The sequence below is a fragment of the Camelina sativa genome, chromosome 11, assembly GCF_030686135.1.
Source record: "Camelina sativa cultivar CO46 ecotype springtype chromosome 11, ASM3068613v1".
Lineage (NCBI taxonomy): Eukaryota > Viridiplantae > Streptophyta > Magnoliopsida > Brassicales > Brassicaceae > Camelina > Camelina sativa.
Window position 1 is genome coordinate 32,432,383 of NC_141890.1, and position 18,983 is coordinate 32,451,365.

The window sequence follows — 18,983 nt, forward strand, 5'->3', positions numbered from 1 at the left end:
TAAAAAATGTTGCAAGTCTTACATCATTTTTACTAAATTGATATAAAATATTTGCATCATTTATCAAAACTAATGTAAAATAGTTATACCATTTTTAAAAGCATGATGTTAAAATCAATATTATAATAAATTATCTGAAAATATTTTTTCTGTAGTAAAATATTTAATTATTTATATTTTCAATCATATTTGTTTATATATTATATTGATATCTATAGTATATATTATTTCTACTATATTTATGATGGGTCCACAATTAGTTGTTATCCCACTAAACTTAAGTAATGGCAATCAAATAGGTTTAAGTATTTATAATAGATAGATCTCACCTCTCCTTAAGAAGTGGTCGATGTGGGATTGTAAAAATCCCACCTTAACTACCAACGAAAAAAAAAAAATATTGACAACAATAAAAAATAAGTAATTACATTAATTCATTAATTCTTTCCTTGGTTTTTTGTTGACAATAAATAAATAAGTAAGTTATTTTTTGATTATAGCTAGTGTAAATTAACATCAGTTTTTATCGATATAAATTTTGTATCATATTAAAAAGTGATTTCAATAAAATTAAAAGATTCATCAATTATCTAAATGATGTGAATCTATAATTTATATCAATTTTTTTAAAAAGTGATACAAACGCATACAGGTTAAATCAATTTTATTTAATTGATGTCAAATTAGTTTATTAAAACATCACTTTAATAACTGATGCTTAATTATATTTATTTGTTTCATTTTTAAATAAGTAATTCAAAGTAACATTACTTAATTTTATGATACAATTTAAGTGATACAATACACCTATTTTTTTGTAGTGAATAAACAACAAATAAAAACAAAACTACATTCCAACTCTATAGTTTTGATGCAAATAAACGTGAAACAAACATGTGCGTAGCCGGGTGTAGTCCCTAGTAATAAATAAAAACATAAGAGGAGTGTAAAAGCATCACGAGTTCTGTACAAAGAGACAACAACCCTCATACACCTGTAAGAATTCTTAATTGCACAAACTACAAAACCATTTAATATTTTGTTATACTAAACCAAAATGGCAATATTTCATAAGAGGTTAAAGAAAAATAAATATAGATGTAAAAGTTTCTTTGGGTAAGGGACGATCATTGACAGTTTGCTTCGATGTAAATGTCCAAATCATGATTACATTATGTAGATGTGATGAAAATGTATCTTTTTAAACTTGCATACGAAGTTGACGAGGTAAAATTTTAAAAATTAAAACAAATTAAGAAAATTCAGGGAATCTTTAGTTGTGATGACAGTAAGAAATATCAAATGAAAATTGGGATACTAATTGATCAACATCATCATCGTCATCTTCCACATGTTTTTTAAAAAGAAAGAAAAAGCTTTGTCCTCTTAACAATTTTCTCCTCATTTCATCTTCCCCAAGTTAATAAAAGCTTATGAACTCTTCAAAAAAAATTCTACATTTTATCTTCTTGATATATTATGTCTAGCATGCTTTTCCTCATTTTCTTTCTATCCATCATCTCTCCAATTCAATTGGAAATGTGACAAGTTCTCAAAGTTTCCCACCAAAGGATACATTATGGTGTTCAAGGTATCTCTTCAAGGTTGTGGAAGGTTCACAAAGATCCAAGATGCCATTGATGCAAGTATTGACTCAATTGTAACAAAGACCCTCGTACTCATTAATCTTGGCATCTATAGGTTAGTCTTTCACTCTAATCTTCTTCTTTTTGCTTATAATATTTAGATTTGTTGTCTAATCATATTTGTATTTTTTGTTAGGGAGAAAGTTTTTTTTTGCATATTTTAAGTATGTTTTAAGCATATGTTAAGCATTTTTTGTGCAATTTTCTTAGATATTTAACACTTACATCATATATGATATATTGTATGTGTGTATATATATATATATATTTATTTATTTATATGTTCATATATCAAATGTGTACACAAATATAATATCCTTTATCTTATAAATCACAAGTCACCTGTCCAATAAAAACTTGCCACGTCAAAAAATTTTCTTCTAATTTAAACCAAAAAAAAACATTTACCCACTTGGAAAGGGAGACGAAAACCGCTGACCAGAAAAAAAAAATGTGTAAGGAAAGGAAAGAACCATAAACCTTTAATGATATTAAGCCCATAACAGAAACGTTAGCCCATAGCTTATTGGCCAAGATCTAATCTAAAGATAATTTTTTTTTGGTAAAGGAGAAGATCTAATCTAAAAAGATAATGATCATCAAATAATACGATCTAAATGTAATGCTGATTTTTTGCAACTCAATGCAAAGGTTGACAAGAAGAAGAAAAAAAGATACAATAAGGGAAAAGTGTGAAATAGAAAAGAAAAAAATATGTACTCAGTTAACATTTTAGGGTTTTTTTGTTTCTTGGAAAATAAAAATAACATTTTTATGTGACTATTTGTGCTCTTCAATGACTTTACAAAAGTGGCCGCACATAAGTCTATTTCATTACCATGTATAGTGTGATACTGATATGTATCCCAAATTGTATGATCTTAAGGGATTCATACATAGCCTTGTACTGTCTATTTCTTTATTTTTGATTAAAATGCACCAAATTATGGATCAATGTTAATTAATGATGGATCCTGTTCTTAAATAATTTTCAATATATATATATGTATCTGCAAGCATCAACACTCACCACACATTTGTTTTTTTATTTTTGCTTGATCATAGAGGAAAGTTGCATCAGTAGAGAAAATCAAATAAAGATGGGTCGTAACAGTTTTGTTATCATTCTCATTATCGTCTCTCTTTTCGGACTCCACCAATGTAAGAAGTGATTCAATCCTTTTTTCTCCAAACCCCAGGAATTCAATTCATTGTTGCCACATGATAACTTTTTAAACTTTTAACCTAATGCTTGTAGGTCAAGACGATGATCCCGATCATCCAAAGGGAATAGAAAGATGCTTTCAACACTTTATGGGAGAGCCATGGCAACTCGAGTTTTTGTGTTGTATCGAAGATATTACCGTTTGCTTCCCTTTCGGCGAACCAGAAAATTGCCTCAAGCAATGTCCGCCGCTACGAAAAGGTGAAGCACCGTCTCCTTCACCTGGTGCAACACTTCCCCCTCTATGAATGCTCAATGATTAAGCTCCCTAGCCTTTTTATATTATGTACTCTCCTGACCCACATGAGAGGTCTATTACAATGTCATCAATAAGTCATTAAAGCCAAAATCAGTTTTGCTTGCTTCTCTGTTCTGCTTCATGTTCTGTTTTCTTATTGATTTCCAGTTTGGTTTTCTTCTGATATGATTTGTTTCCGGGAGTTTCGGTTATATTGATGATGTTCTACAACATCAACACGTACGATGAGAACGATGAGGTCATGGGCAACGAAAACATAAGAGAAGATGTTTCTTTTTGTGTTTCTGTTCCTAGAGTTCTGAATGAGGATCACACCGAGGTGAAGCTAAAGCGGGTAGTAGAAGTAAGTTAAGAAAAGGCTGATCACAGTCATGAGAATGGAGGTGAGAGTACATTTTGGTCATGTTAGAGAAGATGCAATGCGTAAGGAAAACAATACACATCAAGATTAAAAACTGGTTTATATGCAACAGAGAAAAATGATGCATGCAATAGATATAAGGCATCGTTGCTTAATTGTTGCGTACATTGACTCACCTGACCTGTTTCTATTGAGTGTTTTCAGTTGGATCAGAACTCAGAAGTTCACATGGCTTACAGTTGATTAGAAATATCTCCTTGAGGCTATCTTTTTGGCAAATCATATCTCCAATCCAAACTCTTTGGTATTCTGACTCTTCTCTGGTGTTTCCACAAGAAACTACTACACCCTAATGTAAAGGTTCTGTTTTCACTTTTCAGACTGCAGAAAACAGCAAAGGCAAGTCTATTTGTTTTTCTTTCTGAATATAAAAACTGTAAATCACGAGTAACACCAGTCACTTACTCACCTATGTGCAGAGCGTTGATGAAAAACATAGACGAACGAGCTTCAAGGAGAGAAGTTTGATTGAGAGTTACTTACAAGTTACAACTGGAAGCAACCTCCTCCAATCCTCGTGTGCATTTGTTCAGGGCCTCACTCGCTCATGCATCTTCATTTGATTTTGTGATGATATGGATATAAATCATGTCTTTATGAACAGATCACACGCACATGTGTACTGTGGTTGACAAGAATGGGCAATTGGAATGTGCAGGAGAGAACCATTCTTGTCAACCAAAAGTACCTCGAGAAAAGAGGCAGGTATGATATATTGATTTTGTCGTCAAGAATAATTGAATCTCGAGATGATCGCCGACGTTGACGACAAAAGAGCCAGGTATGGGATCAACAGTGACCCACTCGTATACTATACTAGAAGTCATCCGGCACGGATTTAGTTTACATTGTTGTTTCAATTTTAGTAATTTGGAGATTATTAGCTTTATTTGTTTACTCAACAATGGTTATTTTTATGATTTTAAAAATATATTGATCATATTTTTTTTTTTTGGGTTCATTTGTTAGAATTTAGTCATTTTATATATTGAAAATGAATATTTTTGAAAATGAACAACATGAAAGGCTATTATCGAAAATTGACATAGGAAAATGAATATTATTGAAAACGCGCTGTTTGATACTAAGATTCCTAAAAATATGTGATACCAATATACTACTCAAAAGTATATATAGAAGTCAAATTAATCAGATATAGTATAGAAAAATGCAACTCATATTTTACCATGAGATAAAAAGTCATCACAAGCTTAACAACATGGTTTTTAAATCATATGATAGTAACATACAATTTTCCTTTTTTATAATAGTTTAAAATACATTTGTTTCTTAAAGATGAAGACTAATAAGAAACTAAATGTACAATGGAGAGACTCATATGCATCGTCCAATAAGAAGAAGTTTTAGTCTGCTTTACCACATTAGTACCCAAAAGAAAAAAAAAAATAGAGATTCTAAAATATAAGAAAGGAACAAAACCGAACATGTTCAACATATAAAATCATGATAGTTCATTTTTTCATGATGTAGTAATATTACACAATCAACAAACACGACAACTTGAAGTAAAAATAAAATATGGTTCAAGACTGGACCCATAGGTCAAGCAAGTGAAGCCAAGAATTAGGGCATCAATTTTCTCGGGCATATTTTAGACCAAAAGTGTTAGGTCTTTTATGTAGGAAAAAAAATTATAAGTTCACTTATTATTAGATTTTTTCTATAACTTCAAAAAAAAATTTAGAAGTTCAAATTTTTTATAAGAAAACAGTATATTATTCATGTAGATATATTCAATTTACAGATGAAATTTTATTAGGTTTATATAAAAACCTATTTCATCTTTTGAATTGTTGGTGAATGAGCATTAGATTAATATTAATTAAACTTGTTGCTACTGAGATTTAAAGTAAAATTTAATCAAGAAAAACAAATTTCAAACTCTAATAAAAAAGTTTCCATATTCGAAAAGTTTTAAAACAACAATGAGTTATTAGGCAATATGATATTTATTTTCGTATAAATGTTTAAATGAACACGAAAACATTGAAAAGACAAAGAAAAATATGAGCACACAAAACGAACTACAATATAGAAATAATGAAAATAATTTTTTATATTACTATTTCAATAATTTTATTTACAATAATAAAAAGGGTTTAAAAAAAAATTGATGTATGGCATCCAAAATTGCCGGACCGACCCATGGAGAGTAGGAAAAATATGCATAAAACTCTAATGAATAAATAAAATTTTCAAACATTTTCACATAATTTTTTTCTTTGTAGTATTAATGCGAATAACAAACATGATAACCTGCAAAAAAAATTTAAAAAATTATTCAACAATACCTATTAAAATTTGGAAAGATATATAAAAATAATATAATTCTTCATGAGAACATAATGGCTGAAATTAAATAATAATGAATGAAAAATTGTGTTAAAAGGCGAGTAATTAGGGATTGAATTCTAATTTTATGGAAAACGTAATGAATTCTACTTTTATGGAAAAAAATTTGGTAAGATCTAATGAGCAATAAAAGAGTAAGCAATTATCAAATTACTTACGCAAAACATCCCACCAGTACATTATATAAGATTAAAGACCATAAACTAAGCAGGAATGAAAACCCAAAATTTAAAATTTGAGCCAAAAATTTATGAACTGATAAGAGAATTTTGAGAACACATAAACATCCCACAATCAAACATAATCTAGAATCATTTATTCCCCATGAATCATACATAAGATTGAAACCCATATTTATCATTTCAGAATAAACTATCATCAATTTTTCCTAAGATGAAACCACAAACTGATAAATAGTGGCTTTAGATATGAAAAGGCGTATAACAGTACAACTGGCTCTTATTGAAGAAGGAAAAAAGAAATCTTGAGAGTTTTGTTTTTTTTTAATGGACCAGTAGTTACTAATGACCAAACAAATCTTGTTGTCCAAACAACAAATAAGACCGATGTTAGATAGATAACACGCCAAGTGTCATCTCCTTAGCAAAAGTTGAGAAAAACCATAACATATTATATAAGATAGTCATAATTGGTATCATAATCGTATGACGACTCCAAGTCTTGGTGTAACTATACACCTTTTTCAAAAAAAAAAAATACTTTCATAGATAAATCATTGTAACAATGCGTTTGAAGACAAGAAATAGCGATGTATCTATTTGGTCGATGCCAATATTTTCATTTAATTTCTCTATCAATATATAACCTTATATCGCTTACACTCAAAGAACCTTATACAGTATTTGTCTTGAGAAACACATGAAATCAACAATTAACCATTGGATTCTTAATCCCACCATTGATGCTCCAGCATGATTCATGAAGCTCCCCATTAACTTTTGGCCAGATCAGATTTCACATATATCTTCCTTGATCCTCTGAAGTCATTGCATCATATCTTGCGGATGGAGATTAACTCCAATTGACAAAGCAGTCAGTTGCACTAAATTCCTTGCAAATATATTATTACAAAGTCTCCTAAAAAAAGCTCTACCTTCTTCTACTCTATTGGGAAATTGTCTCACAAAACTTCCAGCAGGCACACACTTTTTCTTAATTTATATTAACACACTAGATTAGAATCCGATATACTGCAGGGTAATTTATTTGTAACAAAAAAAAAATAATTATAAGTTGTATTTGTTTGCTTTGTTTAATATTATAATTGTACAATAATTGTTAATTTTATGGTTTAACACGCATAATACCACAGAATAATTTGTTTTTACATAATATGAATTTAATCAACTTAATTAGATATGCATATTTCTCTAATATCGATAGTGTTAACAAAATAATGAAATGATGTTTTAGCCGTATAGCACCAAATTAATAATATTTTAAATTTATATCAATATGAAAAAACCCGTTCCACCATATAACTCTGTCCTGAGTTTTCTTTTTAAATTCGTAGTATATCATCTTAATTTTTTTTTAATATTTATTATTTTGCATTATAAATAATAGATTGAGTTAGTATGATATTAATTATGATTGTAACCATTTACATTTTATAAGACTGACACTTCTTATAAAGTTTAAATATATTATTAATATTTTAATAGTCTTACAAATTTTAACTTTTTTAATTGTTGAAATATTTATCATATTTAAACTTCTTATAAAGTATAAATATTTATAATATTTTGAAACTTTTTAAAAGTTTAAATTCTTTGAAATAAAGAACCATAATAAACCAAATAAAACTTTTAAATTTGAATGCATGATAAATCAATCTTCCTACTCATTCATATTCTGAATCATTTTTGGTTTCTTTTATATTATGACCTGAACCATTGCTTATTTTAAGCAATGTTATCCATATTTTTTTATTCATTGATTGAGTAATATGTATTTATTTTAAAATTTTTGAATTACATCATATGCAGAAAAAAATACAATTATTTTAAATAAATGTATTCAATAATAATTCAAAATGAAATTTAAATATAAAGTCTAATAAAAGTGAAAGGAAATCATATAATTATATATATTTGAGATTTGACTTAGGTAGAAAGATTTTATTATTTTTAAAAATCTTACCTATAATTGATTTTGAAATTTTGGTAATTAATATTAAAGACCTATGTTGCATGGAAACTCTTTTTGAGGTGCGTTTCTCGTTTCCAAAACGTTTCGGAAACGGAAACTCGTGGAAACTCGGAAACAAGTCACAGAAACACGATTCCTAAAAATCTCTGTTTGGAAACACGATGGAAACTCCATTTCCGTTTTGGAAACGCGACGAAAACTCTTTTTTATAATTTCAAAATTTAATAAATAAATAATTTGAAAATATAAGTACTCATGATACATATAATGAAAAACAAAATAATATAATTAGTAGCTTAAAAGTTAAAATCCCTAAATATATGGCGATGCTGGTCAAAAAATTGATTTTGAACGTTTATTTTTTTACAGTTTTACTTTTAACTAAACTATTTAATATTTTGTTTTGAATTTGTGTTGTTTCAAATTTTTTTTAATATAGTTTTTATGTTTGGAGACTTATTATATCTATATATATATATCTGTATAGACATATATATATATATATATATGTTTCCTACACGTTTCCATTATTTAATTTTTGAAAAAAAATCGTTTCCCGTTTCCGAAACGTTTCGTTTCCGCGTATCCGTTTCCGTTTCCATACAACCTAGTTAAAGACAATAACATTGAATGGTAATTGAAATTTTGAGGATTTATTTGTAAAAAGTGGTGCAAATATACTACTATAAATATTCATGACGGGTTATGCAGTTGCTTGGTCAGAACGCAACGCCCGTAACTTCTCGAATCCATCTGTTTTTGAAAACTTTTGACACTGATATTTGCAGACATCTGTTACTCGAGATCTATTGTCCCTTTTCTTATTTCAGTAACTGTTAAGTCTCCAACGTTGTTACGTCTTCATGAGTTTATGGTAGATTTACGGTAGTATATATAACTTAATCACCACTATGCTTCAAATAAATCACTCTACTATAACGTTTATATGTCAAACTTCATTATGTATGATGTCATTTAAGTTAAGTCTGCCATTTTAGTCTAATTTTTTTTTCTCATCTCTATCATAATGACTTAACTCTACCACCACATGCGGAGTTTTTTTTGTGTGTGCACCAAATATATATTAATCAACCAAAGTTTTCAATATACACACTTAGACAGTTCTTCGCAATAGAGTCAGCTAGTACATTTGCTGCTTTCGGAATAAACGACAGGTGAAACTAGCAAAAGAATCCAGCGTTAAGAGGATATCCGAAATTACTCCATGGAGTTCCAAAATAATTGATAGAGAGTTTATAGCTCCAACCAATTGTAGACAGTCAGACTCCAGGTAGAGGTGATCAACACCTAGTCTGACTGCATCTTGAATTGCAGCTCTACACGCAAGGCTTTTTGCCATACGAGCTGAAGAAACATTTTCGCAGATCGCTGAGTGGTGGGATAGGGTCCCAGAATCCCAGATCCGCTACTTTTAGATCTGACCGCCAGACTGCATCTGAAGTACAGATCATACTCCGTCTTCCTTGAGGTTGGATAAACCTGGTAGGTGGCGTAATAGGTCGGGCCGTTTCAGACTTTGCTCTTGTGCCCCAAACCATTCTTTTGCATCAGTAATGGCTTTGATCATGGTTTCCTGAGCCCCGAACAGTCGATTGTTAAAGACCCCCTGGTTTCTTGCCTTCCATAGGTTCCAGCAAACCCATGGTGCCAAGGGACCCTCACTTATCCCCGACGGAGGAAGACAGAGGAGGTTGTTGGCTGTACATAATCCTGATCTTACACTGTCCACTTGAATATAAGGAAGCTCCTGTGTCAGAGGAGCGTAACTCCACACCTCCTTTGCAAACGTACAGAGAAAGAGCAAATGCAGTATAGATTCCGCCTCTCCACACCACATGCGGAGTTATAATGCAGATTTGTGTATTAATATCCGCAACTTTACAGGTAGAGTTCTAGTAAAAGTATATATTTGATATAATGCGCATATTAATTTTGATATAATGCGCATATTAATTTTTATATGAAAATTATATTTTTATTTATTGAGATAAAATGAATGGAACTAAATTTCAATTTTATTTAATTGTATTGCACAATGAAGTTTAAATCGATATGTGGAATATGTACTAATTAAAGTTCAAATAATTTTAGAAAAACTCAACCTAAATTTTTATACGTATTTACGTGGTAGGTTGTTTATACATCCTATTAATCAATTATCATACCACTGCCACATTTGTTGAACATACGAAATTTTATAGAACCAACTTAACAAATTCTAAGTTCAGGATTTGTGTATAACGGAAAACAAAAAAAATTCCTTAGTTCCCTTTTTGAGCAGTTTATTTATATAATATACCAAGCCAAAATTAAGAAACAAAATTCAGAGCAACCAAAACCATACAAAAAAATAGATAGATTACAAAAATAGAAAAGAATGAACGAAAAACAACCACACGTACATATAAGGAAATGGAAGCCATCCTTTACGTAGCCTCATCTTAGTAACCTCCTAAGCCATGAAATAGTTGCAAAGCCCTTTCTTCTTCTTCGTTTCTAATTGCTTTTTGACGACAATCGATCGTAGAGAAGTCTACCTCGTAGGCATCTCTCTGAAATCAAATTCAATTCCTATTTTTTTTTGTTATTTGATGTCGAATATGCAATTCTCTCGTCGTCCTAATCCCTTCGTTCTCCTCTTCTTCATCGTCCTTGCCGCACCAGCTATATCAGCTGATGTCGCTATCTTGAGAACGGACTATTACCAAAAAACATGTCCCGATTTCCACAAGATCGTGCGTGAAGCCGTTACAGCCAAACAACTTCAACAACCAACAACTGCGGCCGGGACACTCCGTCTCTTTTTCCACGATTGTTTCCTTGAAGGTTGTGATGCATCCGTCTTGATAGCGACCAACTCGTTTAACAAAGCGGAACGTGATGATGATCTCAACGATTCCCTCCCTGGAGATGCTTTTGACATCGTCACTCGCATCAAGACAGCTCTCGAGTTGTCTTGTCCTGGTGTTGTGTCTTGCGCAGATATCCTAGCACAGGCCACACGTGACCTTGTCACGATGGTGGGAGGACCTTTCTTTGACGTAAAGCTTGGTCGTAAAGATGGATTCGAATCCAAAGCCCATAAAGTCCGAGGAAACGTCCCCATGGCAAACCAGACGGTTCGTGACATCCACGGGATGTTCAAGAAAAACGGATTTAGTATTCGCGAGATGGTAGCGTTAAGCGGCGCTCACACCATCGGATTCTCTCACTGCAAAGAGTTCTCCGACAGGCTCTACGGATCACGAGCTGATAAAGAAATCAACCCGCGATTTGCAGCCGCTCTCAAAGATCTCTGCAAAAACCACACCGTGGATGACACAATCGCGGCGTTTAACGACGTGATGACTCCGGGAAAATTCGACAACATGTACTTCAAGAACCTAAAGCGAGGGCTAGGGCTTTTAGCTTCCGACCACATCCTTATTAAAGACAATAGCACGAAGCCATTCGTGGACCTATACGCAACTAACGAGAAAGTATTCTTTGAGGATTTCGCACGTGCGATGGAGAAACTAGGCACGGTCGGCGTCAAGGGCGATGGACAAGGAGAAGTGAGACGTCGGTGCGACCACTTTAACAATCTCAACGTATAGAAAAATAAACACATAACAATATTATAATACTATTTTTGTTTTTTTAAATATTTGCGTGGAAGGAGAAATTAATTGAGGAGAATAAACGATTTGGTTGGTGGTATATATATGTTTATAACTATGTATTATAAGCAAGATCTTGTACTAATTCAAGATGGGATGTTTCCATGAAATATAGATAAAAGATATTATATATCGAACAATTGTAGTTAAATATACATTTTATAGTTGATATTTTATAATTTTTCCAAGTAAATTTCCCATCCAATTGGCTTGTCTGAACTAATCCTTTGTTGCAAAAAAACAAAAAAAAATCCACATCAATGACAGAAATTCACAGAATGATAAGCCTGTGATTAATATCAAGTCTCCAAAAGTAAATGCAAGAAAATAAATGGAATGAAAATGAACGAGTTAGAGAATAATGGAACTTTGCACACACAAAAAAAAAAGAGAATAATGGAACATGGAATTAATATTGTCATTTCATTCAATTCCACTGCAATTAGTTGGCTTTGAAACTAGTTGGGTTTTTGTCAACAAAAGAAAAAAAAAAAAAAAAAAAAAAAAAAAAAAAAAAAAAAAAACTAGTTTTATTCCACTTCATTGTAAATGGTAAAAGTCTAGTAAAACCACAACACAACCATACATGCGTAAATATTTAAACATTTGCTAATTACTAGTTTGAATAGCAATTTCAATGCGTATAGCCTTAAAATGCCGTAAAAATTACGAAATACAATATTAATCAAAAAGTATATTTTAATATGGTATATCATCAAAACGTTTTAACTACGTACGGTTGTTGTGATGTTCTTGAGCTTAGCTTTAGGTCTACCGCAATTGTCGTTACTTATTCTTATAGCCTAGTGTTTTAAGGGGAGTGGCGACGCTTGACGTGAGCTGGCCATCTATGAATAGCATATGTTTGAATAACACTTCTTCATGTCGGAAAATTTTGGTTGCTTATAAATTGGATCACAAGTTACTAATTTTGTTCTTAAATTTATTCTATTTAGTGTTCTGCTTACCAAAAAAAAAAAGAGGAAGCAAATTACTACAAATGGTTATACAGCCAACAGAGTTGCAGATTCTCTGATTCGTGAGTCTTGCAAGAAATCATCAAAGTCTTCAAAACAATGGGAACCACATTACTACAAGTTCTGCATCGTATCTATCAGCGAAAATCCGGAGAGTCAAAAAGCAAAAAATATCGATGAGTTGACCATGGTAGGAGTGAAAAATGCTATTTCGAACATGACGAATGTGAAAGGAATTGTGGAGAAGATTTTGAAGGAGAGAAAGAAAATGAGTAAATTAGGTGAGAAGATGTTGCGCCAATGCCTTAAACTTTATTCTCAACGGAAATGACTTGTTAACCAAATCTTTAGAGTACATTACATTAAAGGATTTCGATAAAGTCCAAAATAGTCTTCGTAATGCAAGAGTTGTTCCGAGAGAGTGTGAAATGGGATTCAACGACGATAATAAACAGAAATCTCCGGTGACGAAAGAGAATGATGTTCTTTTTGACGTTGTTAACATTGCTCAATCTTTTAATTACAATGCTCATATACATCCGTACAAAGTATAGTGCATGTGTAGCCGAACAGTCCGTCATATACTGTAGGGTGATAATGTGTTTTTTTTTTGTAGTGAATTATTATAAAATAATGAATTGATGAAATATAAGGTCATAAATAGATTACAACTTTCATGGAGGTAGAATAAATATAAGTTGGACATTTTAAATATTTTATCGGTTTTTCACCTTTTCTAAATTTAGTCCACCATCAGCTCACACATCATTAAAGACTTTTGTCTGTACATATATAATTTTTTTCTCAATTTTTTATGTATGTATTTGTATAAAGATATATGTACACAAATTTAGAAAATTTGTGAAGTGTCGATTAAAATTTAAAAGAGTTCAATAAACAGAGATATATGTGTACAAAAGAGTTCAATAAACAGAGATATATGTGTACATGCTGCAGGATTTTTTTTTGACAAACAGGTTTTCATTAGAGCATGTCCACAGGTTAAAATGAGATGAGTTCTCAATATATATTATTTTAATAGAATATAATTATTTATTTAAAAATTAAATTAGAAAAAGAATTCAACTAATAGTCATGTGACATGTGGTGAGAAACGGTTCTATAGATTCTCGGTTGAGAATCGTTTCTCATTTTCTCTCTTATATATATATATATATATATTATTTTTTAACATCTGATTTTATTATCTTGAATCAGAAAATACATAGTTATTCATGAACATATATATACAACCAATAGTAAAGTAAAACGAAATAATCGAAAAAGTGAAATTACACGCTGTTTTCTTTACTAGATAAGACGTATACGCTAACAGGGTAATAAATCTGTTATTTTTCTTTTTCGTCTTCGTCTTCGATCTTCCTTCTCTCGCTATCATCTTTTTGATGAAACTCCAATAATTTTTTCAAAAATCAGTAGTTGTGATCCATGTGTTACATCGCAAACCATATACATATTGCCATCTCTTGTACCAAGAAATGACATCTTTCTTGATTGTAGACATATACATATTTCCATCTCTTTCATAATATCCATGATTGTCGACATAATGATAAATATTTTCTGACCGGCTTTTCATATAAATATCCCTTCTTCCTAGCCTCCAATATCAGTGTGTCTCTCCAACATCCATATAATTGTTGCACTGGTTCTATTTTGGAATACCATATATATGGTAAATTACTAACCTTGTGTGCGCTGATAATGGAGGCAAGTTCGATTCCAAAACCAAGATCTCAATTACTTTCTCTCTTATTTTATTATTGTTTATTTTTTTTTAATAAATGAGTATGGTCTTAAAGACTTAAATCTTCAAAAAAGAGAATTAATACAAATGAAAATTTAAATACAAAGCATAGAAAAGCTACAAAGCATAGAAATATTGGTTCCATAGTTTTTCTAAATAGGTGCAAGATTTTGGGAGGCTAGCAATGCTTGAAAAATCTATTGGGACCATGGTGGAGTCGCACTTGAAGACATACTTAGCGACTTCACCATTGTTAACATTGCTCAGTCTTTTAATTACAATGCTCATATAAACCCGTACAAAGTATAGTGCTTGTCTAGCCGAACAGTTCGTCAGTTATATATACTGTAGGGTGATAACTATAATACTTACAGTAAAAACTATATTTATATGATTTAGGCAGCAAAGAGTAAATGCAAGAGAAATAAATGTGATGAAAATGAATGAGATGAAGAATTAGGAATATGAAATGAGAGGAATATTATCATATCATCCATTTGGTGTGCAATTTGAATTTACTAGTGAAATATTATGCTTTACTAAATTCGATTTTCCAGCCTTTGTATACAATGATTTTCATTGTAAATGGTTAGCTATGTAATTTATTTAGTCCAGATTTATTCCAGTAAGACACAATCAATTTTGCGCCAAAATTCATGGGTAATTATTATTATACTCCGCTAATTGTTAGTTCGAATAAAGTATATATCAAATTTGAGTTCAGTATCATCAAAACGTTTCAATTGGGATTGCTGTTTTGTGATGAATTTGAGCTTAGCTTACGGTCCACCGCAGTTGTCGTTGATCATTATAGGCCATAAGGGAATGGTGATGCAAGATATCTAAAAATAGTGTTTGAATACGTCGATTTTTGTTTGCTTATAAATTGGATCACAAGTAAGTATAGTTCTTCAATCTATTCTCTCTAGTGTTCTGCTTTACAAACAAATTGTTTTTGTTTAAGAATGAAACTATTGATTTACCTTGTTGTGTTCTTTCAGTTCTTTGATGGTTTCAAAGCCAACAGAGTTACAGATTCTCTGATTCAAGATGCTTGCAAGAAAGCTTTAAAATATGCGGAACCACATTACTACAAGTTCTGCATCGCATGTATTAGTGAAAATCCAGAGAGTAAGAACGTGAAAAATATTGATGAATTGATAATGGTTGCAGTAAAAATTTCTATTGCGAACATGACGAACGTGAAAGGAATTGTGGAGAAGATTCTGAAGGAGAGAAAGTATAAGAGTAAACTGTTTGAAACTTATCTGGAGGATACTGTCGACTAACTCACTTTGGGTTCAGTGGCTACGACTCTATCTGTTACGCAAAGGCTCTTTCTGGTCGATCAAAGTTACCACTACTCTAGGATCCTGGATGTGGAAGAAACTCCTGAAATATCGTGGTATAGCCTCTGGTTTTGTGAAATATGAGGTGCATAACGGCCATCACACATCCTTTTGGTATGATTAATGGTCTCCCTACGGGCGCTTGATTGAGTCCACACGCCAAAGAGGCTGTATTGATTTGGGTATTGGATTACATTCGACTGTCGCTGAAGTTATGGTAACTCACCCCCGATGGCACCATCGCAATGCTTTATTCAACCACGTTGAGCAGCTCATTGATCAGCTGCAGTCTCACCAGCAGGCAACAGAGGACGATGTAGTTCTCTGGGAGGGTAAAGGGGACTGTTTTCGTGATACGTTCAGCACTAAAGACACATGGGAAGCCATACGACTGCACAAACAGAAAAACGTTTGGAGTAGGGGGTTTGGTTCAAGCACGCCACTCCAAAATATGCTTTTATGGTTTGGCTAGCCATCCACAATCGACTCTCCACATGTGATAGAATGCGGGCTTGGAATGTGGGTGTCAATCCGACCTGCACTCTCTGCAACCAGTCTTTGGAGACTAGAAATCACCTGTTCTTTGCTTGTTGTTACTCTCGGGAGGTTTGGTCTGGCCTCACGTCCAAACTACTCCTCACGCGCTACACACCCTCTTGGACTCACCTACTACCGTTATTGACAGATACCTCATTGGGCTCTACTAGACTATATCTATTACGATATTTTTTTCAGCTCACCATTCATTCACTGTGGATGGAACGAAACGCAAGACGCATTGGGGACACATTCCTTCCTTCAGCTCAGCTAGTTCGACGACTCGATCAACAAATTCGAAATCGATTGCTTTCAATCCAAGAACAGGGAGACGGGAAGTTACACGACGGTCTAGTCACATGGCTCGCCACACGCTATCATCCTAACTAAGGCACAAGTTTCTCAAGCTTTCTTCTTTTAAAATGTATGCTCTTTATTAAAACAAACGCTGCAACCGATGTAAAAAAGTTTTTTCTGAATAAATTTTACATTTTATTCAAAAAAAAAAAAAAAAGAGTAAACTGACTGGGAAGCTCTTGAGTGATTGCATTAAGCTTTATTCTGAGGGCAATGACTCATTAACAAAATCTTTAGAGTATCTCAAGCTACGGGATTACATGAAAGTCTCCACTAGTATTGATAATGTAAAAGCTATTCCAAGAGTTTGCGAAATGGGATTCAATGACGATAATAAACAGAAATCTCCGGTGAAAAAAGAGAACGATGTTCTCTACGACATCATCGACATGGCTCAGTATTTTAATTATAATGCCCATTTAGAGCCGCCGCCTATGTAGAGTGTCTACCCAAACAGGACGTCGTCGGTTTTAATTAGGTGGTGATGCTTTTTTGTTGTGAAATTATAAAAGAATGAGTTAGTGAAGAAAATATGAGGTCATACATATATAAAACTTTCATGGGGATAACAATGGTTCTAAGATGGACCATTTCAATCTTTGTCCTTATTTTCACTTTTTCACTAACTAAAAGTCTAAAACACATTTTTTAATATAAAAAGGTTGTTTTCCACACTTCTCAAATTTTATAATTTGTGTACACATAAATCGCCATTAAAAATATACATCAAGAAGATATGCTATAAGATATTGAAAATTCAGAAGAATGCACAAAAATAGAAAGTTAAAAAATGGATTTAGCTTGGTAATGGGGCAAAATTTGAGTACGTAACTGTTCATGAATAATTCAAAAGAGAGAAGAAGAAGTGAATTCATAAAAGAAGGGTCATGTTCAACGGCTGTTACTTTTGGTTGTAGATGTTTTGACTGTAAAAACTTTAACTGTTAAAATATGATTGTTTACTAACAACTTTTAAAGCTGTAGTTATTTTATTATTATCATTAGATATAAATAATATAATTATAATGAATATAAATTATGTCAGAATATAATCCATAATAACAAAAATAATTTTTATTAACTATAAATAATATTTTTTAAAATGTAAGTCGATCAAATATATGATTTTGTTTGAAAATTCTGATTTTCTTTTGTTTTTGGTGATTAGTTTTTGATTGATTTTTAATTGTTTTGAATGTTTTTTTTAATTGAGTAGTTATACTAGCATTCAAAAAACCATTTAACACTTATTAATGCATTGTTTTGAATGATACTCTCTTACTAACGATGAATTTCATAAATCATTTACACTATTATTAATGATGAAAAAAATAAAAATTATTATTGAAATGGATCTTAAAAGAAAAATAAAAAAATGAGAATAATTAATTTGTAAAAATATAATATGTAAAAAAGATATATATATATTTTTGCAGAGCTTTTAAATATAATGGAGGAGAAAAAAATATTTTTAAAATTATTTAGTTTTACCGCATGATTTTGACGCATTAAAATTTTTGAACAAATAATATGTTAGCAATTTTGGGTAGGCAAAACCGTGAACAAAACCGAACATAATTCATGAATCAAACATCAACTAATTTTTTTGAAGTACTGGAGTGACAATAATAATATAAATTAGGTTTGAAACAATATTGTTTATTTAACCCATGAATCAAAGTGTAAAGTGGCCACTAAATAGATGACATTAAAATTCAAAGTGTATAGTAGTTTCATGTATGGATGCATTTGACAAATATTTATTTTACCAGGAAATGATCTTTTTCAACTTCAATTTCCACCTAGGCTTCTCTTTCTTCAACAGTCTATTTGTTTGGGGTAAAAAAATTACAGATCATGTAAGATCAATAAGGTGATCCATAGAACTAGTGCCCACAAATAAACTAATTTTAAGATAATGTTGTGGCTTTATGCTTCTGTTAAGTAGGGATCGGACGATATCATTCTCGTACTTAAAACAATTAGCAAGTTATAATCGTACTCGAGAAATGAATGCAAAATCGAATTGGATGGAGTTGGATGAAGTCTTTCCCAATTTGACATTCGCTATGTTCGAGACCATTCTTGTGTAATTTCTTATCTGCTTCTTCTCTCTTCTTTACATCAAACCAATTTTCTACATCAATTGCTTCAGTTAAGAACTGTCAAGCCTAAAATGTCATATATATTCCGGGAAAAAATCATTTCAAAGATTAGAA

The 18,983-nt window shown here is 31.5% G+C and overlaps 2 protein-coding genes and 2 pseudogenes across 3 annotated transcripts; 3 read left to right on the forward strand and 1 right to left on the reverse strand.

Annotated features, from left to right (window-relative positions):
- Positions 1–9,184: 9,184 nt before the first annotated feature.
- On the reverse strand, positions 9,185–9,954 carry LOC147934706 (uncharacterized; annotated as a pseudogene).
- A 598-nt stretch (positions 9,955–10,552) lies between these two features.
- LOC104724673 (peroxidase 65) lies at positions 10,553–11,969 on the forward strand. Its single transcript, XM_010443214.3, has one exon. It carries the CDS (start codon positions 10,709–10,711, stop codon positions 11,711–11,713), a length of 1,005 nt encoding a protein of 334 aa, XP_010441516.1. The 5' UTR covers positions 10,553–10,708; the 3' UTR covers positions 11,714–11,969.
- A 461-nt stretch (positions 11,970–12,430) lies between these two features.
- On the forward strand, positions 12,431–13,465 carry LOC104728506 (pectinesterase inhibitor 12-like; annotated as a pseudogene).
- A 1,995-nt stretch (positions 13,466–15,460) lies between these two features.
- Positions 15,461–17,400, forward strand: LOC109127377 (pectinesterase inhibitor 12-like). Of its 2 annotated transcripts, none has more exons than XM_087471134.1 (2): positions 15,461–15,801; positions 16,941–17,400. In XM_087471134.1, the coding sequence occupies exons 1-2, from the start codon at positions 15,487–15,489 to the stop codon at positions 17,202–17,204; spliced, it is 579 nt and encodes a 192-aa protein (XP_087327260.1). In that variant the 5' UTR covers positions 15,461–15,486; the 3' UTR covers positions 17,205–17,400. The 2 variants fall into 2 exon arrangements, with proteins under 2 accessions (XP_087327260.1, XP_087327258.1); XM_087471132.1 differs by having other exon boundaries at positions 15,461–15,776; positions 16,925–17,400.
- The last annotated feature ends 1,583 nt before the right edge of the window (positions 17,401–18,983 follow it).